The sequence below is a fragment of the Haplochromis burtoni genome, unplaced genomic scaffold (genome assembly GCF_018398535.1).
Source record: "Haplochromis burtoni strain Fernald_Lab_line unplaced genomic scaffold, NCSU_Asbu1 Contig_9, whole genome shotgun sequence".
Taxonomy (NCBI): Eukaryota; Metazoa; Chordata; class Actinopteri; order Cichliformes; family Cichlidae; genus Haplochromis; species Haplochromis burtoni.
Genome location: NW_024582370.1, coordinates 4,146,581 through 4,171,279, shown reverse-complemented (window position 1 = coordinate 4,171,279; position 24,699 = coordinate 4,146,581). Strand labels below are relative to the sequence as shown.

General features: G+C 42.0%; 2 protein-coding genes across 6 annotated transcripts in view; both read right to left on the bottom strand.

The window, feature by feature from the left end:
* The window catches only part of rerea (arginine-glutamic acid dipeptide (RE) repeats a), a 138,729-nt gene extending 126,497 nt beyond the window's left edge, over nucleotides 1–12,232 (bottom strand). For 2 of the 4 annotated variants that reach the window (XM_042228422.1, XM_005914927.3), the window contains exon 1: nucleotides 11,834–12,232. The gene's annotated coding sequence lies outside the window, so the exon portion shown is untranslated. Of the gene's footprint in view, nucleotides 1–3,937; nucleotides 3,987–11,833 lie in introns of all 4 variants that reach the window. The other 2 variants (XM_005914929.3, XM_042228427.1) reach the window with 2 other exon arrangements.
* A 3,186-nt stretch (nucleotides 12,233–15,418) lies between these two features.
* Nucleotides 15,419–24,239, bottom strand: eno1a (enolase 1a, (alpha)). 2 transcript variants are annotated; one of them, XM_005914924.2, is made up of 12 exons: nucleotides 23,902–24,239; nucleotides 21,769–21,863; nucleotides 19,306–19,401; nucleotides 18,772–18,830; nucleotides 18,336–18,405; nucleotides 17,885–18,018; nucleotides 17,516–17,738; nucleotides 16,947–17,144; nucleotides 16,376–16,577; nucleotides 16,187–16,295; nucleotides 16,028–16,086; nucleotides 15,419–15,936 (listed from the first exon to the last, which is right to left on the bottom strand). In XM_005914924.2, exons 2-12 carry the CDS (start codon nucleotides 21,851–21,853, stop codon nucleotides 15,873–15,875), a joined length of 1,299 nt encoding a protein of 432 aa, XP_005914986.1. In that variant the 5' UTR covers nucleotides 21,854–21,863; nucleotides 23,902–24,239; the 3' UTR covers nucleotides 15,419–15,872. The 2 variants fall into 2 exon arrangements, with proteins under 2 accessions (XP_005914986.1, XP_005914988.1); XM_005914926.2 differs by lacking the exon at nucleotides 18,772–18,830 and adding an exon at nucleotides 19,127–19,185 and having other exon boundaries at nucleotides 23,902–24,032.
* Nucleotides 24,240–24,699: the final 460 nt, after the last annotated feature.

The window sequence follows — 24,699 nt, the reverse complement described above, 5'->3', positions numbered from 1 at the left end:
TCGACTATTAAATCAGTCGTCGACGATTTTGATAGTCGACGTAATCGTGACTAGTCGACAAATCGTGGCAGCCCTAATTACCACTACACTATAGAGCCCCTATAAAAGCACATAAAAATACTACGTCATAAAAATAAGAAATTAAGGCAAACAAATGGAAAGGTCTTAAAGCGCCAGTACACCCACCGTATTAGCCGCGTCACGGGCAGCTAGTAATGTCGCCACACAGCCATACTCCAAACACAATTAGACACATTATTAGCTAATTGTTTCTGTCCCAAACCACAAATATGGAAAAAACTACTCATGCTATCACATCTGCTGGATACATTGACTTCCAAGTTAGTGATGAGAACAGAACTACTTTAAAGTGTCCTCCCACAGGAGCTCCACAGGGAGCTAACTTAAGAAACAAAAATGGAGGAAATTTGTGCTAAATAGATATTAACTCTAAAAAGATACCAGCTAGATTTAGCATAGCGGGACTGTTGAGGCTTATTATGTGCCACAGAGGAATTTAATGTGCACTGAAAGAGGGCTATGCAATTTACCCCCAATTTCTTACAGTGTAACTGCATTACAGGGAAAAGCATAAGGTCCAAAGTGGAGAGCGGGAATTGTTACCAAGATCAACACCTACACTCATGAGAATACAGGCAAATCAGCATTGCTTTAAGACAGACTTGAAAAATCATAAACTTATCCCTAATAAGCCACCACCTCACATATCCCCCAATGTATCTCCTCTTCACCCGCAGAAAGAGGGGGGGGGATGAAGAGATTAAAGTTGTAACGTGTTGGGCTAATCATAACATAGACAGTTTAGTGCCATCTCGCATAATTAAATGCTTTGCACTAACCACCTAATGCATACTAATTTGGAACAATCCACTCCTAGAGCTGGCAGACCATGAAGCTCCCTGCAAAGGAGGTGCTTGTCTCACTCTCCCTCTGCGTGCGTGTGCGTGTGTGCGTGTGTGTGTGTGTGTGTGTGTGTGTGTGTGTGTGTGTGTGTGATTTGCAGAGGAGTAAGGTGCTAAAGGTCAGCCTGCGGACTTGAAAGAAAAGGTCAAGCATTATTACAACATGACTAAATAAACAGGCTGTGCACAGCCCCCAGCCCAGCCGCTGTGAACACTCGAAGCCTCTACCTACAAGCCGTACTACCTGCCTGTTTGGCTGGTTGGGATTCAGCTTCATCTCTTGTCTTTATCCACATATCCCTCCAGCTCTACGACAGCTGACATGAGGACTGTCATATCCTGCCTAGATTCTTATCCCATGCTGGCTTTATTGCTCTTTTCCTCCTGAGTAACAAACACACATGCGCACACACACAGACACAGAGCAAACGAGAGAGGAGCGAGGGAAGCGGGGCTGCTGGAGCGTGCTTTAAAGCACATTAATATTAATTGCAGCACTAGCTGGAGTGATAACATAGACAAGATGCCCCTGCGAGGGAGCTGGGCGCAGTCAGTCCCTGCTTTTTGTTAGCAGCACTACTCATCTGTTGGCCGTGGTGAGACGGCAGGATGACGAGCATTTCGTCTTTGAATTGCTTGTTTTATATTAGAAGGGGTCTACCCTCAGCAGAGAGGGGAATTTGTGTTTGAGAGCGGTTACTGTGTGTGGGCGCGTGTGCGTGTATGTGTGTGTGTGTGTGCACAAGGCTAGCCGTGATTTAAAAAAAAAAAAGACTAGGGAAGATGAATTATTAGACTAGTGGCTACATCAACAGCGATAGAAATGTGCTTTAGAGGTAACAGAGAGTGCTTAAGCGATCTTGCTTTTATCTCCTGTGCTCTGCCTGGCTTGGCTGCATTTTATGTCCTCCACACACAACTCAGTATTCTGTGAGAAATGAGCTCTGCTAAAGGATGTAAATAATCTGCTGCTCTGCTTAGAAAACCTGCTTTTTCAGGACAGTGGAGGCAAAAAAAACCAACAACAGCAGAAACAAAAAAACAAATCGAGTTGAAGCCTGGGTGTTGAAGCTCATCTCCACCTCTTGGCTTTTTTTCTCCCCCTGTAGCAATAGCAGGCAGCTGCAGGCATCAACAGATGACAGCTATATCTCTATAGTCCTCCATTTTTACCTCACCCTCTCTTTTTTCCATTTCTGTCAATTGCTATTGAGAAACTGACGCCGTGTTTGGTGCCGCCTCACTGTAGTGGGTTTGGGGCCGTACGATTTTGTGCCTTTTTTTTTTCCCTTCTTCTTTCTCCCCCCCGATTTCCCCCCAGACTCATCAATGCCCCATTACCAAGTCAAATCAGGTGGTGCTGCAGATATTTGCAGAGTACCAAGGCTGCAAGCAGAGACACACAGAGGATTCGTTTAGGAAGCCTGGGAGGTTTTCTAACGGTATGCTCTCCACAGGATCACAAAACAGGGTGAGGAGGTGAGCGGAGGAGAAATCACTGCTGGCTAAATGCTTGTGAGTGGTTTATGGCTCAGAGGGCAGAAAGGGAAACAGAGATGTGGTAATGCATCTCTCTGACACTCCTTTAAGCAGCCGACCAGACTGTAATCTCATGGGCCCTGTAGTAGTCGCACGTTATTGTTTCTCATTTCACATGTCACAAACAATTAAAACGCGCCTGTCGATTCCCGTGCCCCATGAGCTCCATTTACCCATGAAAAAAAAAAAGAAAAAACGAAAATACACGTTTGAAAAAAGGAGAGAGAAAAAAACAGCCAGTATGATCTCTTTTCTTACATGTATCCACATTCCTAAGCTAAATTCCCAAAGATTGCCACGTATATTTCTCACTTTCATCGTCTTTATCTCCCTGCGACAGCAAATATAAAGTGAACGAGCCCCGTGTAATGTAAGCAGCTGCATTAGCGAGGCAGAGTGATAAAGTGAAAAGCAAAAAAAGGGGGGGAGGTAAAGACAATTCGTCCTTTTAGTTTCCTCTGCCTGTTGTCATCCTCTTTATAGCAGCAGCTACACAGGCAAGACAAAAAAAGAACTCTGGGGAAGAATCAGGCAGAAGAAAAGAGAGAAAGGGAAAAAAAGTAGCACTGTGTGTTTTATGTAGAGATTTTCACAAGCCTGTTGTTGATTAGAGGAAAAGGCTGAGTGCTAAATACAGAGGGAAACAGGGAGAAGAAAGGGAAGACTGCTGGTTCTCCAGGAAAGGGTCTCTGAGGGCTGTCAGAGGTGCTGGTGAATCTCTTCCCTGTGAGCAAGCCGCTGCACTTAGGAGAGAAATTTAAACTCCTACTGTTATGAGAATTTTTGGCTTTCATTACACCAAGGGCGCATGTCGATGCTCTCGTGGATGCATCAGAGTGCACACGCACGATGTGAAGCCAGATGCCAGCTTTCTCTACCGGAGTTTTTGCTGGCTTTGTGCCGAGCAGATCGTTTGCTTTGTGCCAAGAATAAAAAGGCAGAGACTGAAACTCTTTGACGGCGCTCTCCCCGTGCTCAATCGCAATCATGAAACATGTGCACGGGAAACAAAACCGTCCACCACTTTGACTAGGGATCCGTGCGACGGCGTGCGACCATCTCGCCCGTCAGTCGCGCTGTTTAAAATTAACCGGAGCAAATCGAGATGGAGCGCAGCTGACTGGACCCATCCAGTTGGAATTATTTGAGATGTGACAAGCACTTAATCAAGCTGTCATCTGCAGCGCCACACTAATGCATAAACGAAGAAACAAAGCAGGATTGCGAGGAGCTGGAATCGAGCTCGGCTATGCAAAGAACCACGCCAAATATCGTTTTCCTCATTTGAGGAAGTGGCGAAATGGAGAAAGGAAGAGAAACCGGCCTCCCAGTGAGCTGCTGTGCCCCAGCTCGACTAAGTGACAGTGAATCCTACAGTGAGTCGATTTGCTGCTTTTGAGTGCCTGAAAACTTGTCTGGCAGAGTGCTCACAGGGGAGAAAGACAGATGGGGAGAATGTAGGGACGGAGCCTCACCTGTAGCTGTCTTCTATTTGTCTGTTCATCCCTGGAGGCTTTTGGGCTGCTTTGGTACAACAAGGGAGGGTGGGGGTAGGGGGTAGGGACAAAGAAAGAGCTCTGAGGCCATCAACAGACAAAGCAAGAGACAAAAGGACAAGTTCACAGGTAAATAGTGAAGAGTAGCTGGCAGGAGGGCTGAGGAAAGCTCGGGTTTCAGACAATCGATGATCACTCACTCTTCCACAAAAACAAAGATGTTAATAACATGACATTCACCTCGAGGAGCATGTCTTGCTGCTGCTTTATACCAGAGTTACAGAGCAAAAAAAACATTTTTTTTTTTTTAAAAACTTCCAAAAAAAACAACATTACTGAATACAGTAAATCACATGTGCAAAGCAAGCTTTGACCTGACTTTCAGCTCCCCAAAGCTGACACGACGCCGTTTGAGCATGTGCGGCTGATGACAGGAGTCATTTGCTACATCGCTGATTTGAAAAACAGGAGCACTTGAAGATGACACAGAAAGACAACTGTATTGTCATCTTAAAGAGGATCTATGAAATCAGTGGGACGAGATCAATGCCGCCTCTCCCTCGCTCTCACGGCACTTTACATAAGCAGCAATAACCATCACAGAGGCCGTCATCTAGCTCACCGAGTTCCTGTGCAGGACTTCCAGAAACCTCCAGGCTACAAAAAGCGCCTCTCACTCCGAGCAATGGTCACATCCACAACTTCACAGACAAGGCAGGGAGGAGGAGGTAGAGAAGGAAAGGAGCTGAGGAGAGGGAAAAATACCACAGGCAAGATAGAGAGAGCTGGAAGGCAGGGAGAGAGTGAGGGGAAAAAAAGAAGAGAGGTTGGGGGAAACTAGCAGTGCATCTTCATTACAGTATAGCACAGAGCTCTGGCATCGACTAGCCAAGCAGTGTAGTAAGAGCTCCTCATCCTCTCAGTTAATTAGGATTTCTGCTGCTTCATTTTGGGGCGAGGGACAGGATGTTGGAGGCTTGATTACCTTTTATTTCCCAGCCTAACGGCTCGGCTGCCTCTGCCGCTTTATTAACAGGAGATCTTGCAGATTTACAGCTCCACAGCAAACATCAATTTCAATAATTACAAGAAAACTGTTAGAGGGGACACAATGAAACGAGAGTGTGGTTTTTTCCCCCCTCCCTCCTCCCCACCTTCACCGCTCCAAAGCTCCTCCCCTCTTTCACGGGATCTAATTTCCATAGATGTGCCCTTTTCATGATTGCATGCCACAGACACGTTAAAACACACAGATTTGCCTCAGTCACACTTGGCACTCTAAACGCTTTATAACCACTCCCTGGCCTGAAGGGCAAAGGAAATACTTCAACCTAAGCATTTGTGTAGCCATAAAACAAAAATGAGTGAAAGATGATCTGTTAGTGCTCAGCACAACCCCCCACCCCCCACCCCTGTGCAAAAAAAAACCAAATCTATCACATCACTGGATAAAACATATTTATGGTGTAAACTGGATAATACAAGGGATTACAAGTCTCCTTTTTAAAGCTATATCTTTACACACTGGCAACATGCCTAGATATTAGATTTCACCTTCTGACAAGGTGCAAGTGTGAGACTAAACTGAATGCCTCTCTCAAACAAAAGCTCCATCTAGGGAAAGCTATAATAGAAATCATTATTAAAAAGACATCGGATTCTGAACAGAAAAGCACAGATTCCATTTGAATAAAATCAATAATTGTGTACACTTGCAGTGCATTGCCTTCCTGTCTTCTCATCTTGCTTGCTAATGTTTCTTTCATGAGCCAGCCCACTGCTGGTGACATTATAGCTACAGCACTTCCACAAGTCCCCGATGGATCGGTGAAAATGGTTGGCGTAAAACACAATTAGTACGGTCCATATGGCTGCTAGTGGAGGAGGAGCCGGAGAGGTCCCATGTGGTTTTTATAGAGGCCTGCTCTTTTGTTACCCTAAAGATCAAACTGTTGTCATAATAATGGGGTCGTTTTAATTCTGTCGCTTGGTTTTTGTAAATCGGCACTTCGTCGACACATCCTTGCCCCGACTCAATGACTTTTGGCAAATAAATTGACCAACCTTGGCTCATAGCCTAATCGATAGCTCCTTCATCATGATTAATGGTTCATATTGGATAATGGGGGGAAATTTAATGTGAGGGGAGCGTTACTTCCTGATTTCAGCGCTCAGCCCTATTGATTGGTCATAACCCTCCTTTTTTGGCCAATGGAATGCGCTGATAAGAGCCGTGTGTTCGACCTATGTAAACTGAGCACAGAGAAAATGATTTACTGTGCTTTAGGCGCATCTTATTCACTGATAGCTCTGTATGCCCAGCCTGACAAGCATTTTCTTGCCTGAGAAACGCAGACACCTTTTACTGAGTTGAAGCGAACAACAACAGCTTGAGGCAACAGATTTATTACAAATTGATCTATTAGATAGCACTGCTGTGCTTCGCTGTTTTCTCTCTCCCTCTCGCTCCCGCTCTCTCTGACAACCTTCCCCTGATGGTAGCTAGAGTGTATCAGAGTGGAAGTGCTACAGTGGCAAATCTAAACCCAATCCTCAGAACTCATTTTCTCTGTGCCGGCTGCTGGAACTGGGGTACAGAGACAAGATGTCCATCTTTAAACCCAGTCGATCCAGCTCAAAGTCCCAGTGTCTAAACTGAAGGCTCGGCAGGCTCAATAGGTGTTCCTAACCTGCAAGGGCAAGCAAGGACACAGTTTACCCGAGGCATCTTGTGTACAGGAGAGCGGAGAGCCACAATGTCACCCGGGTCGTTTCCTTATGGCAGTGTGAACCCTGAGATCACCGCTGACTTGCGTGACCGTCTCCATTAAAACATCACTCACAGGCTTTCCAGCCCTGCAAACTGTGCCTCGTGTGCAGCCGTAGCCGCAACATCAGTGCGATATCTGTGTTAGTCACAGAGGCAGAGCGGCGCAGCCAGCACATTATAAGAAGATCTATGTGCAATTTGTCTCATCCACACTGTTGAAAATCAATGTCCTGCATACCCAGTGTTGTGCAGAAAAACACAGCATAACGAGCCATTACGGCCACTTTTAATTAATGACAAAAGCATGTTTGTCTGGACAGCAGACAGCTGTTATTGACACATCTCTCTATAAAACAATCAATTAAACCAACTGCATCATTTAGACTAGCTAATCAAAGTGGCTCTCTGATAAGTATCATGTAGTGGCCATTTACCATAATCAGTTTTTTGTCTGGTTTTATTTTTTTGCTTTATGCTTTCATATCATTTTATCAAAAGATACATCATGCTGAATCTAAGTCTGAAGCAGATTTATTAATAACCAAGCTAATGAATCAAAACCCCGTACACACTTGTGTATATAATAATAGATCCAACACATCTACAGAAACCTTAACCGTCACAAGCAGGAGGAAATTATGACATGCTCCGTTTTGCTTTAGGTTTAAACTGATAGAAACAGATAAAACTGGCAGGTTATGTAGGCCTAAATATATGCTGTCAATACTAACAGCATATACTGATCGAGAAACCGCACAGGCTCCATTGTGCCCCCTTTGCTTTAATCACCCCCATCTTTCATCTGTGCTACAAAAGAAAAGAGGGCTATCGGCTCCCGGATGCAATAAATGTGTGTGTCGCTGGAAAGGGAGCGGGGAGTGGGGGGGGGGGTTCTGTCTAAGATGTTGAAATATTCTGGTTAGAGTGTATATGTCTATATAAACATCTTCAGGCAGGCGGCTGCAGGGGGTGTGCGCAGTAAAAAACACTGGTATGCATTGTTTGTGTTTCTGCACCACTAGCGCCATGCCGTGTCATTACATGAGGCAATCTCTTACCTAATCAGCACTGACACACACAGCAGCAAAGTACTCCTCCTCCTCATCATCATCATCATCACCCCCCCCCCCCCTCCTTCTCCTCAGGGGCCAGCCAGCTGATCCTACACCATTTCATTTTCCTCCTTTACTGTGATGGCAAATGGCTGACTATTATTTTTTTTAACTTTCCTTTTTAATTCACACTTCTTTTTTTGCATGAAGTGCTATTAATAGGTCATGCCAATAAAGTGAAAAACTAGGCCTGTCCCTACATGTTGCGTTTTAAATGGTAATTAGTAAGGCGCGCACACAGGAAACCAGCAAATGCGTAAAACTCCCATATACTCCCAGATATTTGCTGTCGCTTCACAAGGCTCACAAATGTTAGCTAAAGCCTCCTTTTCCAGTCGATTTCTACAAATTCCACTGTCCAACCACTTGTGCACATTAAGCACAAAGTGCACTGACAGTTGCTCGATGAAATATGTAGAAAAGTTTCTTTCATATCTTGAGATGCTTAGCAATAACACCAGACAAAATATATCTGATTAATTAAGATGTGAGTCAACGCAAACCCAGCCCAATAAGAAACACACAGCGTTTGTAAAGATGAAGTGAGACCAACTTCGCCACGGCTGAGCTTGTGCAGAAAGCAGATTTGATCACATCAAATACCACCAGCAGTATGTAGCAAGACAGCTCACGATTGTTAACACGAGCAGCGCTTGCTGATACCATCTCCTTGGCACAATTGTGGAGCTGCAGAGGCCTGAATCAAACAAAGATGAGATATGATGCGGCGTGCTTGGATCTCCTCTTATGAGAGGTGAAGGGAAGCTGTCAGGGAACACAAAACAACATCCTGCATCTTGCCTCCTCTGACTTGCTGGCAGAAGCCAGGAGGAGGAAGAAGAACAAGAGGAGGAGGAGGAAAGGGGAGTGTGCTTGCCTCATTTCTGCCAGTGTGCCCTGTGCGTGTCAGTCCAATATCTTAAAACAACACATGCAAGGCTTTGCTACAGCCAATTACCCAGCTCTTGGCACGGGAACTGAAAAACATCTTCGGAGAACAATAAAGAGAGCTTGGCTTGTTGCGCGTGCTGTCAGTAAGTGCTGACAGATTGTTATTTTTAATGAATATACAGCACTTGAATGGCCCATCAAGCGGTCTTTGAGCGAACATTGCTCCTTTGTTCAGAGCATTAATTTTCTATGTAACAACCAGATATCTTGCAAAGAAACTGATATCAAGCACTGTAAAAGTAAAAAGCTAAATCAGTTTATCCACTTGCCTTCTTTGTCCACTGCATCCTCTTAATGCTGCTTCAAGTGTGCACAGTCATTAGAATATAAATACAAGGCAATGCACTCGCTTGATTACAAATGTCATGTAGATGCTTGATTACACATCATTTCCTGTGCCGGCTCTTTAAAAGAAGACATTTCGCTGCTTACCAACCTCTCTCGCCAGCATAATCAAATACTGTATATGAAACCCTTGAGCAGAACGGCCTCGAACAAAACAATAAATCAGCCTAATCACCCCTCTTTGAAACACAGCCCCAACCTTTCTGAATGTGAAATACACGATAGCCACATATGGACGACAGCTTCAAATGGCGTCAAGCACGGCAGAAACAAACCTCCAGCACTGACAATAAAGTGGCTGTGAGACAAGACTTGGAGAATCCTTCTTTATGGGGATTCACGAAGATACGACAAAGTAGAGGACAACAGCGAGATGCCGTTTGAGCACGGCATGTAAACACTGAATTGCAGCGCATGTGTATTGAAAGATCATCCAACAAAAGAGGCGTCAGAGCACAGTGAAACGGGCTTTTCCTCAGCATTGCCTGGCCTTTGCCACACATTATTTGCAGGAAGCTGCCATTACTCAAACGCGTATTAGTCATTAAAGGAAAATAGCAGGGTTATTACACTTCTCTTATCATTACTCTGCTGGCACTGCTGCTGCTGCTACTACAGCCACACAGCTAGATTAACATTCGATGGACGGGGTGTGTCATTGGATAGGTGACTCCAAGTAATTTTACCCACTGCTGCTCCTGAGATCCCACTCAAATTGAAACACTATAAAACACCCTGACCACTTAGCAGCTCTGCGAGTAACATGACAGAAAGAATCAAAAAAGGAACAGCACAAATCTTCTGCCTTCTGCTACTCTGAATTGTTCTCTTGGCCGGACCTAAAACATATTGTTTTAGAAAAACCATAAACCAAACATTAAGGTGCTTTTCAGCCAAAGCGGCGCTGAAGTAGTAATCAACATATAGCCTCTAATGGCAGACCTCTGTACCCTAGCCTAGCAACTTTACAGGCTAAGTGGTAGTTAAAGAAAATCACAAACCACTAAGCTACTGGCAGCAGGAAAAGCCAACAAAACATCAGATGGGAATATGCAAGATGTAAGGATTAGCAAAATCCCAGTTTTTTCCCCCTTTTTTCCTAAAGACATGACCAACAATAATCTTCAGTCTTTAAGTAATGCTCTATAGACACAAATCATTTCTGGCAACATAGCTGTATCTAAGATTGCTTTATTGCTAAATTCTCTGATTATAACAAACACACAAAGTTTGTCTGACCTCTATGTTCAGTGTCACGTCACTATCAGGAGACTTGAACAAGCTGCAATGACTGGATAGATGTGGTGGCAGCAAAGTAACAAAACCTATCCAGACCAAGCTTTGTAAAACCATTAAACTTAACGTGGTGCTGGGTGTGTTTTACAGTGCATCGCTATCAGGATATCAGATCATTTATTGATGATTTCCCTATGCCCAGCCTAACACTGTGCCACTCTGACAAGTGAGGAAACGCAGGTTTTGTCCTTAAATTCATTTAGACTCTTTCAGTGGACTGAAAATAGCGTAGCATTTACAGAGCAAACGAAATTTTCACACTCCTTTGATCATTTACTATAGTGCGCTCTCTTCGTGCATTGTGAAGCCCTCAATTGTTCAGGGCTGTGTAGTCAGTGAGGTAAAAGAGTCAAGTATGAGTCACAAGCACTCAATAAAAATAAAAACACACTTTCCTGCTGGTTCTTCTCTTTTAAAGTTAGAGGTAGTAAAATGTGCATGGACTGCATAATATTTGGAAACTCTTGCCTTTCAAGGAGGAATTGTGCAACATATTTGTGGCCAAACACTACTCGTTTGTTTACTATTTTCAAACTTGCAATTGCAAACTTTGGTTTAACGCTGCAAAAAACAAAATGCCCCCTGATAAAAAAAAAAAAAAGTATGACCTCTCCAAACACCAAGAAACCTTCACCTGATGTAGTCTCTTAAACGCTTTCAACTTTCTCAGGAGAAAGTGAAGTCTTAAACCCACTTCTGGCTGTTGTATTTGTTGACAAATATCTTCAGTGTAGATTACATCTTTCATTTTCTCACAGCAGCACGAATGTGCTCTCATCCGGTGTTTAAAACCAGGCCAGACCACACTCCTAAATAACCACGAACTGCGATCTAGATAACAACAATTGAGCACAAGTCAAAACACACAAAAGACAGCTAGTTAGCTTCGCTGGCTAACGTTTCCAAGGGCTAGTGACAATAGCTGAATGGCTAAGACTATTCCCTGGAAAAGACATAGCACACTGGGTATTTCAAAACAGGGAAAAGCAAGCTATGGGGTACTGCGATGTTATCTGTGCTGTCATACCACAAAGTGTTTAATAAATTAAAGTCGTGTTGTGTGTACTGGACGAGCTCTGTAATAACCGGTGCCAACGAGCTGTTTGTATCCAGACATTACTCTGCTCCTAGCTGGCATTCCCAATCAGTGCTAGTCACTGGCGCTAGCCGCTAATGTTAGTTCATAGTAACCAGCAACACCAACAGCAAGGGGCAACCAAGTCTATCAGCTAACTAGCTAGCTAATGCTAATAAGCAAATTAGCCAAATAGCTACCAAGCGATGATGTACGTTAACAGTCCAACGTTTACATACTCTTCCGTTAATTTGTGTCATTTCTCCCTCGTTTGCTGATGAACATCAAATGCAAAAAGACTGCTGATTGCAGCTCACAGCACTTACCTTAAAGAGCTTGATCTACAACATCTGTGATTTGTTTGATGAGAGACTGCAACAACAAACAATAGCAGCAGCAGCAGCAACAGCAGCAGGGGCAATTAGCCAACGTTAGTTAGCCAAGTGTCGCCACTACAGAGAGTAGTACAACAGCTGCAGTGCCACCTGTATATCGTTTGTTATATAGCTATAACCGAGAGAACCACGTTTGGTATAACGCTGTCATAAATGATGGACTTCAGAATAAAGAGAGTAATCGTTGCCGGGATGCTCAGACTAGTGTATGTGAGAGGCACTCAGCATGACAGCATCCTTCTTCATCTTGGGGTGAGAACAGTTGGGGGGTTCTCAAAGTTCAACCGGTAAAATATCGTCACCCACTGGCCAAAACTGGAAACATCCAGCGACACTGGGAGTCCTCTGGATGTCTATTCTGTAGCAACACTTGGTCCATCTTCATCCTTTAGCTCAGAAAATTAGGATAGAATTCAAATGGGGACAAATTAATTTACGGTTAAATAATTTAAGTGTTACATTATAAAGCATATTGTAAATAAAAACAGAAATTGAAGACTTTGGCAGTTACTATATCAGTACAAAATGCTGACAGACCATTTATTTGCACATACTTTTTGCTTGAACTGATAAACAGCTTGATACTATGCTGCATAAGAATAAAATATAATATATATAATAATGACTTTTTTGTGTATTGTATAGATATAAACCTAGTGTACATACACAAAATAAAATAGAATAGAATAGAAAATAGAATACAATGTTTGTCTGTCACTGTTATAGTGTTTTTAAACATCTCACTTAAGCAACAATAGTAAGGTTTCGCAATAGAATAGAATAGTACAGAATGGTCTGGATACTGGAAAATACTCTACTTTTATGTTTCGTTATTGCCAGTGAAATTGTGAAACAATAAGAATGTATACAAAGTAGCTATATACTTTTATAGAATGGTTACATTAGATTCTGTTTTTATTCATGAAGGAAAAATGTAGAATAATAACAAAATTCAATAGCAGCAATATGGAAAAAACTATAAAACTGCTTAAGAATAGAATAGAATAGAATAGAATAGAAAGGTTACTATTTTGTTGTTACAAAGGAAATTGTGAAAGAAATAAAAAAAAAGTAACTAGAGATATTTGTAGAATAGAATCAGTAGAAGACGTTCTTATTACAATTATAGAATAGAATAGAATAGCTCTTTAGACACTTTAATCATAACAGAGTAACTATATACATTTATAGAATAGGAGAAATTTTTACTAGAATTGTTTTATTATTATTAGAGTAGAGTACAGTAGAATATTAACAGTGAAACTGTGGATTACAATCCAAGAGGACAAAATAGAATAGAATACGTCTTTCAACACTTAAATATACAGAAAGAGCTGTGGAATAATAGCAGAGTAAATATTTGTAGTTATTGAATAGCTGCACTATAAGAAGTTTTTATTATAATAATTTTTTAGCATAGAATAGAATAGAATATTATACTGCTGCTGACACTTTAATAAGCAGTAGAGGCTATGATACAGAGGAGAGTAGAGTAGAACACATCTTGTAATAATTGAATTTAGGGTAAGAACTATGGAATACAACAGAATAGACTATCTCGTTAGACCCTATAACATACAGCATAGGTGTCAAACTCTGGCCCGCGGGCCAAATCAGGCCCGCAGCCTAATTACATTTGGCCCGCGAAGCCATACCAAATTACTATCAGAGCTGGCCTACTGGTATTATACAGCTAATATATATATTGTTTAGTATTAAGCTTTGCTTGTTCCATATTCAGTTTTTCAGCTAAACTTGTTTGAGTCCATATAAAGATTCATTCTTATATCTGGAGGAAGATTTTTTTTTTCAATAAATATTAATGTTAGCCTGCGACTTTGTTCCATTTTGAATTTTGGCCCACTGTGTATTTGAGTTTGAGACCCCTGACATACAGTAAGGACTTTAGAATAATAGCAGATTAACTATATGCATTTATAGAAAAGCTGCACTAGGATATCTATATTTTTTGTCATTATGTTTTAGATTGGACTAGACTAGACTAGAATAGACTAGAATAGAAGATGTGATCATATGCAACACTAATTCTATAGTACATTAAAGGTAAAAAAAAAAAAAGAGAGACATATAACTCTTCAAGTGAGATGATCACAAAATTAACACAGTTTAATCCCATATAATTGCCTCGACTGGGCTGCTGTCCACTCCACACCTGCACATTATGTATTTGGAGAACTGGAATTATTCATTTAGTTTCGTTTAATTCATGTCGGGTAGAGTTAACAGTTATCCGTCCTGTGCATTTAATGCTCATTAGTTTTACTGTTACGTTCAGCTACATCTGAAGCCACAAGTTTGTTTATTTTTTCTCAGAACAAATACGAGTTTTGCTTTTAGAATATAAAACAGTTTTTTCTTTCCTAAATAAACGTGATGCTACAAAACTTTAATTTATTAGGGGTTATTGTCGTTTGAATGAAAATTACTGAGTTGATTTATTTTGAAATTGGAATTAACACGGAGCCATTTTGTTTAATTGGCTTAACACTGTTTAATTTTTCAACTTTTCATGTGCTCACGTTTGAATTTAATTGAGTGCCAAGACTCTACCTTTTGGGATCTATTCAGCAGTCATAATATGTATGTTATATAAACATATCCGAAACATGCCCAGAAGTTTTGAGGAAGTCCAACAAAACCAACTTTCAGAATTTATTTATGATGAAGTGACAACATTTAGGTGTCCCTCAGAACCTTGCTTTCCCTCTTTACCCACACCAGCTCCTATTTTAAAAAAGTATAGTCAGAAAGGTGCACCGTTTCATCTGAACACTAGAGGGAGCAGGTCTAAAGGAAAACATTGGGTATAATTCACGCTGTAATATCGCTTTACAGTCTCCCACATTTACTTTCTTAGAGGATTAACTTTGTGTGAAAAACATTTATTTAAGGTTAAGTGTGAGAATGATTAAACTTACGCAATTCTTGCCAAGTGGTTCAGCTGACAGAGTCTGCAATGTGTGACAGGTAGCGTCTTTGTATCAGTGATTTGTAATACATCTCCTTGGTGACACCTAAACAATGGAAGCAGGTTCAGAAAGGGCTCACACAAAGTAAATTGGTGTGGCACAAACCCAGCTGGCAATCCCCTGCGGTACCATACCCCTGGTGAAAAGAGTCTCATTTATCTTGGCAAGGCTCAGTAGAGAAAGAGGCTGCTTCGAGCTTCTGGATTCTTTTACCCAGGGGCCAACAAATGGCGCCCCACAGCTCTGGGCTCATATTTCGCCTTCTTGGTGGCTTTCAGATTACGCCACATAGGTAGGAGCAGTTATGGAGCAGAAGCCGTTTACTGTAGATGCTCTGACTTTCTTTGAAGGAAAGTTATGAATTATTAATGAACTGTTACAGTGACCATCATTATGAGATCCAGTAAGCAAAAAGTGGCAACAATTTCACAACTGTTTCAGGGAGTTTTCTTGCCATTGTGCATTTAGTGTGTGTTAATAATTCCATAATAAAGCATTTAAGTGAAACAAAATTAAAACTTCAGAATAACTTTTCAAACTATATTATTTATTACACGTTTCTGCAGACTTGTACATCAACACAAGACCTCGTCAGATGCGACACATTGCACATACAACAGTCTTACCAATGCTTAGAGCAGAGCCTCACTAATGTTACAGTAGCTCATTTACTCAGTAGAGGACCTAATTCACTACAACTCACGAAAAGCTGAACAAAAATCTCTCACACAGTTACACAGACAAAAACACAAGGACCAACACTATTCAGGAACTAAAGCAGAGATTGAAGATGAGCTGAACTGTGACTTCACTGGGACGTGCTGTCCCCTCCCTGCGCCACAGATTTAGACCTTAGATGTCAGTGGTGTTTCTCTCTATCTTCTCTTTAACAGGGTAGACAACCTAGCGTGGCGTATACTGTATGTGTGAGGATTATATATGAGCAATGAACACACAGAGGCCCAAGGAGGAAGACCAGCTCAGATGGGGTGTCTGAAGTTCTGGCCAGCAAAACGGGCCTTGTCGCCAAGCTCCTCTTCAATCCTAAAAGACAGTGATCATGGTTGGTTAAAGTGGAGTTCCATGTAATTGTAAAACAACAACAGTAATGTGCATGTTTTTAGAAGGGACTCACCTGAGGAGCTGGTTGTACTTGGCCAAACGCTCAGATCGGCAAGGTGCACCCGTCTTGATCTGGGAAGGAATAAAGACACATAAGAGCAAGTCTGTAACATGCAAGCAACTACCTGACTAAGTGTAAAGTCAGCTTTGAAACAACAAGATATAGTTTTACCTGTCCAGTGCAGAGACCAACCACAAGGTCAGCGATGAAGGTGTCCTCTGTCTCTCCAGAGCGGTGGCTGACCATCACACCCCAGCCATTGCTCTGGGCCATCTTGCAGCTAAAAGAGAAGACCCAATAAGCCAGCTAATACTTTTATGTAAATGAGTGGGATTGTGTTGCAGTGCTGTGGACACTCACGCCTGCAGAGACTCTGTGACGGAGCCGATCTGGTTGACTTTAAGCAGCAGGCAGTTGCAGGCTTTGTCAGACACAGCCTTGGAGATGCGTTTGGGGTTGGTAACGGTGAGATCGTCACCCACAACCTGGATGCTGGTACTGGCTGTGAATTTGGTCCATGCCTCCCAGTCATCCTGGTCAAAAGGGTCCTCAATGGACACCACTGTTAGGATAGGAATTAATGATTCAGTCAATAAAAGGCTAATCTGACGGGTTTTTTTTTTTAAATACAGAAACCTAAAACCTTAAATTGGTTATTCTCTTTGTTGGCCACTTGGTGGCAGCAGAAACAAGTTTGTAACTGCTCCACTTTTGACGACAGTGTACAATGCATTTTGCAGATGCATGGCATGTATGATTCTCTGCATAGACATGCAGAGCATATCTATACATCATTCATGTGCAACAACTATGGATAGAGTTGCAACAGGGCATTATGATCTGATGAGGATTCAAATGTCATGGAGCAGTACTCACTGAATAAAACAAAACAAAACAAACAACGACAAAAAAGTATCTACTTAAAACTCACCGGGGTAATCTTTGACGAAGCTCCTGTATAGGTCAGCCAGCTTGTCGGAGGAGATGTAGCGGTTAGGGTCATCGGGAGACTTGAAGTCCAGATCATACTTGCCGCCCTTGTAGAACTCAGAAGCAGCTACATCCATGCCAATGACAATCTTATCGGAGTAGCCGGCCTTAGCGATGGCATGTTTCAGCAGCTCCAGAGCTGATAAAACAACATACAATAAAAGGGTGACTGCATTTGTCGACAATTAAATCAAAGTTATCATTCTGAAAAATGAGTCACCACTGAAAGCTCTGCACAACTAGGACAGCTGCCATATCAGCACATTGACCTGACACTGGAGGCTCATGCTAGCAGTACTGAGTTGAGACCTTAATTTAGAAACCGTATGTCAACTTCAGCAGTGACATAAGTGGAGATACTTTCCTGGAAGCTCTAAGAATTCAATGCTTTCAAGACACACCCTTTAGGACTATTCAAGGTGTACAGTAATAACTTCTGACTCTAAATGTTTGCAAAGATAACCATTTACTCTGTGTGAAATGGCTGTTATAGCTGATTACTTCTCTAACCTTCTTTGTTCTCAAGGATGTTGGGGGCGAAGCCACCCTCATCTCCTACATTGGTGGCATCCTTTCCGTACTTCTCCTTGATGACATTCTTCAGGTTGTGGTAGACCTCAGCACCAATACGCATGGCCTCCTTGAAGCTGCTAGCACCAACGGGCAGGATCATGAACTCCTGCATAGCCAGCTTGTTGCCTGCATGGGAGCCACCATTGATGACATTGAAAGCCTGAAAGGAAGCAGAGAGGACCAGCTTTTAGCCTAATGCAATTATGGATGAATACAATGACCCTTTGAATTAGATATTAATGGTCTATGAGGCCTATTGATCAATAAAGTGTAAAAAGCCTTGGATAATTGTGCTATGACGCTCACAGGAACTGGGAGAATGACTTCAGGATTGCCAGCCAGGTCAGCAATGTGGCGGTAGAGGGGAACGCCCTTCTCTGCAGCACCAGCCTTGCACACAGCCAGGGAGACGCCCAGGATGGCATTAGCACCAAACTTAGCTGCAGGATAGTAAACACAAATAATTCACAATATAATATATACTGTCAAGACATAGCTTGTGATGTTCTCCATTGTTTGTGGAGAGCATTTTTGGATTTTTGAGGTTTAGACACTGTTTAATTAAAATCTCCAAACACTATATGTGCAATTCCATACTGAAAACTTTCAGGAGGTTACAAACAAATAACCATCACTGGAGCAGAAATACTGTTTAAATGGTCCTATGCACTGCCCAATATTTACCAAAAATATCTTTAAATATTTTTATTTATACATGTGTCCTCACAAAATATTGTAAAGTACACTGGTATCTTACACTTGTTTTCAGTGCCATCCATGTCCAGCATCAGCTTGTCGATCTTCTCCTGCTCCACAACGTTCACATCCTGGATTAAACACAACATGACAGGTTTAGTTGGACTGGGTGGGGAAAGAGGCTGAACTTAAACTGGTTTATTTCTAAATCAATAGTTCATTAGATCACACTACAAAGATGTTAGAGTAATCAAACCATGTCAGTTATTTTACTGTAGTTCTGCTAGTATAGACGGGTTTATAGATGCTTATATCATGAGGTTAATGTAGAATTCAGTCACAACAAACTGTTCAGTGCATACAGTTATGCATTTCCCAGTTACTGCTACCAATAACACACTTTTGTGTTTTCATTTACTGCTGCATTTCTAACTTCTTAACACAATTCATTTGACACTAGAACACAGTTATATTAGTCAAACAATAAATGGTCCTACCTTGCTAACCAGTGCAGGTGCAATAGTTTTATTGATATGGTCAACTGCTTTTGAGACACCTGCAAGGAACAAGCAGACCATGACTGACTCAGACAGAAGAAGACCATGCAGAGTAGGCGAGACAGATGACCACAGAGCATCCAATTGTATGAGACAGTGTGTGAGCAATTAGTGGTAAAATGTAATTTACCCAGTGATTATTTTGCTCTTTTATTGTTTTTTCCCCTTTATTCTTAGATCTGTGATCATCTGCTTGTGCCCGACGAGGTTAGTTTCCAAAAGCCAAACTCATTTTTCATGCTGCTGTGCACGGCAATATGTAAAGAGTCACTCCGTTACTCCACACTTTATTTACCTGGTTACATAATGCAGGGGCCAAAAAATCATTTATATATTTAACTGCTCTTTTGACTCCTAACAGGAGGGAGAGAGATGTAGGAATCAGAAATGAAGTAGTAAAAGATGAGGAGCGAGAGAGCAGAATGTAAAGTGGAAATGGCACAAAAGATTGTAAAATAAATAGAGATGTCTTACCTTTGCCCATGTAGCGTGTTTTATCATTGTCACGGAGCTCCAGAGCCTCATAGATGCCTGTGGAGGCACCGCTGGGAACTGCAGCCCTGAAGAGACCTTGGAGACACAGAGGACATTTCACATTTGTTACTTCAAAGTGCTATTTCACGTCACAGATATTCAACAAAAGATTGCCTGGACTTTGACATATGTTGAAATCTGATTTCACCATGTAAGAGATTACCATTATACCATACTTCCTGACTTTGGGTTTGTGCTTTCTACATGCTGTCTTCACAAAGAGGAACATGTTTGTTAGGACAACAAGTGCAGAGGAGGGGCTACTTGGTACACAAGGGACAGCAGTGAGTATCAGCTAAAGGCGTCTCCTGCTCCAAAATGAAATAAACCATGTTGGGAGGAAGTTGTAACGGCTGTGCTGCAAAATCTGTGATGTAACAGGTAAAGCCAGATGGCCAACTGAGCATGTGCAGTGCATCTGTGGGATGATAGCAAGCCACACCCATATATAAGAGGATAGCCATTTCAGATTCACCCAAGTGATTGGAAATTGGAGCAGAGCAAAAAAAATCTATTCAGCTTGCTCAGTGAAGCGGCAATGATGGTGTGAGTCTGAGGGGATTTAGGGCTTAGCACAAGAGGACACAGCCACTGTCAAGGCAGTGAGTTCAAGCTTAACGAATCATCTGCATCAAGACATCACCTGGATGCTTTTGGGGAATGCTGCCAAATATCCAGGTCACATTATTAACAGCTTTCTGGCTGAACACAATAAAAAGGAGAGCCGTAGAGAAAAGCAATGAATCAGCAAATCTTCAAGTACCTACAGTAAAAGTGAATTCCTTTTTTTTTTGTGCCAACAGCCCATCACACAGATGGCATGATGGGCAACAAGCATAGTGGGTTATCTAATATGACTGTGAAGCTGGTTACATAACAGTGCAAAAACACATCTCGGTTACTATGACCGACATACTCTGGGTGCAGCACGCTCGCTTTGGTCTGTGCAGTTAATGATGTCAAAACAAGTCTGGTGGACTTAAAAGGGCCCAAGAAGAATAAGGGTGCTATTTACAGTAAACTGGAGCACGTAGCAACCATCCAAAACTAATGACGAGACGGAAGGGCAGCAGAAGAGGGCAGACAATCTATTCAAACCAGTGCATTCAAGGCAGCGTAGCCGGCTTCACACATTTCCGTGTCAATGACCATTCAGGTTGCTTCGTTAAAATTCTCAGGACATTTCACTGGGTTGAGCTGTTCCTTTATTTGAGCTCTTATAACAGAATAGCTTGCCAAAAAAAACTTCAAACCCTTGCCAGGCCCTTTAGTTAGTTAAAATAAAATTGATCTCAACCTCCAGCATACGTGTGGAACAGTGCAGCGTTTGGATGCTTTATGGTCAACAGCTTCATTATCTTAACTGGTATACAATAAGGAGACGGACGTGAACTGTAGATTTAATTTCCCTGACACCTGTACTTTACATAAAATGAAGATTCAACTCAACTCGCTGGTTTGCCAGAAGCACCTACTGTATGAGCTACAACTGCTTCCAAACAGGAACCATTACAGTAACAGAGCGCTGCAGAGGCAGTGTGACATTACAGGAGCTATTTTCACACATCCATCATCTGATCTGATCCAGCGAGGGCCACTCTGAAGACGGCAACAGTGTAGGTTACCAAGTTGCTGGTCTGACTGCCTAAATACACACGTTAGCAGACAATAATTTCATGTGCAGGTTATACACGATTTCAATTTACCTGTTAAACACATGCATTTGAAAGTGGGTTTATGAGTCCCCCTTTTACGTCACCAGACTTCCTGAAAGGATTACTCATAAAATGTGGTCTATCAAGAGGCTACAAAGCCGGCCTAGACTGTGAGGCCCTCTCCACCATGCTTTAAAGCTGGAATAAGGATTTTGTGTTGGGTGTTCATCGTTCTTTAACTCCTAACGTGATATTTTTGCCCAAAAGTTCAACTGCTGTCTTATGTGCCAACAGAACATTATGCCAGAAGGGTTGTGAAACATGCAGGTATGCTTTTGCAATCGTCAGATGTGGTAACGTTTTTAGCAGGTTGTAGAGATTTTTACAGACTTTGTACACCTTTATTCATAAGGTGGGGGCACCACTACAAGCCCCACTCAGTCTCCTTACCTTACTTGGAACAGTTGTTAGGAAAACGTTTTGCTTACTTTTTCCAGCATAGCCTATGAGTCAGTACTCATACTATAATATAGACATGACAAGTGCAGCTGTTTGCATGTGGTTCACAGCCAAAGGCTTCACAATGTCTTGCATTTAACTGTAGATGCACTTTAGGTTGTGAGCCGTGCCACCACTGACTAGAAGATCAGGTTTTACAAGCTGCAAGGTATAAAAGACCTTTCTCTTCTTAAGCCTTTAATTCATATAAAACGAGTCCAAGAAAGCATGTAGTTTATCCATACAGTACCTTTCTTAGTGTAAAGATCAACTTCCACAGTGGGGTTGCCACGGGAGTCAAAAATCTCACGAGCGTGGATCTTCAGGATAGACATGATTCTGGATCTGCAGAAGAAACAAATGTAAGAGGGATTAGTGTAGGACTCCTTCACAGGCCAAGCAGACGGGCCCCTTTAGAGCTTCTACTTACGAATTAAAGCGTTGAGTAGAGAGGTGGCAATAAACTTGGGATACACGGCGACACACTCACAATAACAAGTAAATAATCTGAAGATGGATTTCAGAGAAAACAGCAATAAATCTTCTCGATGGTTCTCTAATTAAGTATATGGCTGTGCAGACCACCTAAACTGATGTGTACTGGCTGCGAGGGCAGAGGTAATAGCAGACAGGCGTGGCTACTGCAGTAGAGGAAAATCTGTATAGGTTCCTTTAGTTTACTTATTACATCAGACTATAAAACAGCATTGCAAAATGTTTGCAAAAAAAAAAAAATCCCTGTACGTGACAATAAGAGAGTGACCTAGCAGAAAACCTATTTGACTTCTTTTTGTTTCTTTTGTTTTCACTGCAATGATATTACAGGCACGAGATGTGGTCTAATCTCATGGAGCCTTTCATTATCTCGTGAAATTTCAGGAGCAGAGGTCAGAGAAGGTTTTAAGAGAGACTGTTTGCCCATGATGCCTGCAGCACTATTGATTTACATTGGTTTTATCCAACGTGCCCCAATTCCAATTATTGCCTTGCACATCTGCACATACTGAGTGCCTGAATGAACTCCCGAGTTCAGCCTGGAAAGCTGTGTCAGAGTGCAGAAACAATGGAAAATCCTCTGTCCCCAGAGATCTGTGTGGAAATTTACCAGAGGTGACAGTGATGAAGCACAATTGCATGCGCCTACAAAAAATCTTTAGGTACATAAAATCATTTATATAACTTCTGGGGACCTTTTGACTAACCAAATTAAAGATTTATGCCATTTTAAATAGGCATGTTGCTGGTAAGATTTCCTGTGTTTTACCAGCATGTTAGTTTTTTTTTTTCTTCAAAGGTTAATATTTCTCGAGTTACACAAAATGCTATCAACTGGATAATCCATCAATTATCATCCATCCTCATGCAGGCTAAATACCCTTTGGGTTCTTGACAGCTAGTCATATAGAAAGTATATTTGATATGACTTCATACATTTTAGCCTTGTTGGAGCAAATAACTAATCATCATATTTGTAGCTACCAAAAATTCTGCAATATAATAAGCAGTGGATGCCACGTGAATAGCTAATATTTATTAATCTTGCTATTTTTTGGTGCACGGTCATTGCAAACTCCGGGAGCGAACATGTAAGCTGAGAGTATAATGGCACCTGGAGACAAATGAATAATTTAAGGATTGAAACTTGATGTGTGTTGCAAGCCTCCTACATATACACTAGTCTGAAACCTGAAAAAAACTTTTAAAGCTGTATCAGTAATCTTATAACCTACCGAGTGAGTGATTCATAAAAATACTACGAGGCTACAGAAATGACTCAAATTGACTTGAAGGGGAAAAATGAGACATTAAAGGTCGTGTAATCCTGCTACACACGGTAATTTTCCTTTACTCGGTGGACACACCTCCAGTCTGCTGCAAGCAACTGGTAGCTTACCCACAGCCTCAGCCAGCGTAGAATGCTTGAAGTGGCGCACGTTTGAGGTTATCAGGCAAAAACAGCCCTAAAAGTGATTCTTTAATAACAAACAGCAAACACAGGCTGCAGGAAGCAGGGCTTGCAACATGACGCCCTGTTCCCCCACACACTGCAGCTCTAAATGGACAGACATCTCGCCAGCTGACGGCAGTGGTTTAAAAATAGACAGTGGGCTACAAACTGCTCCAGCCTGTGAGCCACCGACCCATCAATGGGGTTTAATGAGTGGGCGTATAAATGAGAAATAAGCGCCCGAAGTGTAAGCTAACACAAGGACAAGACTTCGAGGATATCAAGGATGAAGAGCACTCTTTAGACTATGATATGAAAACTAAAAAACTTTATATTAATAAACGCTGTCATTAGAATAGGCCTTTTAAATCACGAACATCATCATAATGACTTAAAAGTATGAATAAAAAGCCAAAAGAGATTGAAATGAGTTACCTTTCCGGCCTAACTGTGTGCAAGGACGAAGCTGTCTCTCTCTGGTGCGGGCAGGCAGAGAAGGCGCTCGTGACGCTTCGGGTTGGATGATAAGCGAATGGAATCAGGAAGAAACTGAGAAACGGCGCAACGCCATTGGCTGGAGCTCACTCACGAGTGCAGACGGTTGCGAGAGGCGACGCACGTTCACCACCGTCAGGAGGCAGACCTTGAAAATGAAGAGGATGCGGATTTGTTTTAAAACCTCAGCATCACCTTAATAAAATCAGCATGTAGACAGTCAACGATAAAGTGTGCGTTTCTAATAGAGATGTCTATTGGGAAATTTATTTTTTATTTGATTTTTTATTTTTTTTTGCGAGGATGAAAGAGTCGGTTGCAATGCGGAAAGATGACGCAGAGATGAGTACGTGCAGAAAAGCAGGCAGGGATCTCCGGTGGGGTGTTTCGCTGCTGGACACGTCACTTACGGTCACATTTCCTGGCAACGACTTTTCCCCCCACAAGGATTTCATAAATGAATGGCAAATTTTGGGCGCATGCATTTTACACAAGACCCAGCCCACAGTGAGCCATCGTGCGGGTTACAGAGACTGCAGCAGGCACCTCAGAATAGAAATGGTAATTCACCATCAGGGCTGAAAGTCTTCTTACTTAACTATATAGAATTTTTTGAAGATTTTATTAGTCCTGGCACTGAGTTAGAAGGTGTAAACTTGGATATCCACAGTATACATTTAAAAGATTGGCTGCACTAGTTATCAATATCAAGACTGCAGTAATGAATCACGGCATGAA

Coding starts and splice junctions, on each gene's coding strand:
- eno1a (XM_005914924.2), bottom strand. CDS start 21,853: ATGTCTATCCTGAAGATCCACGCTCGTGAGATTTTTGACTCCCGTGGC. Junction 17,739..17,884: donor AAGTCATTCTCCCAGTTCCT/GTGAGCGTCATA, acceptor GCTTCCTTTCAG/GCTTTCAATGTCATCAATGG. Junction 16,578..16,946: donor CTTCGTCAAAGATTACCCCG/GTGAGTTTTAAG, acceptor CTATCCTAACAG/TGGTGTCCATTGAGGACCCT.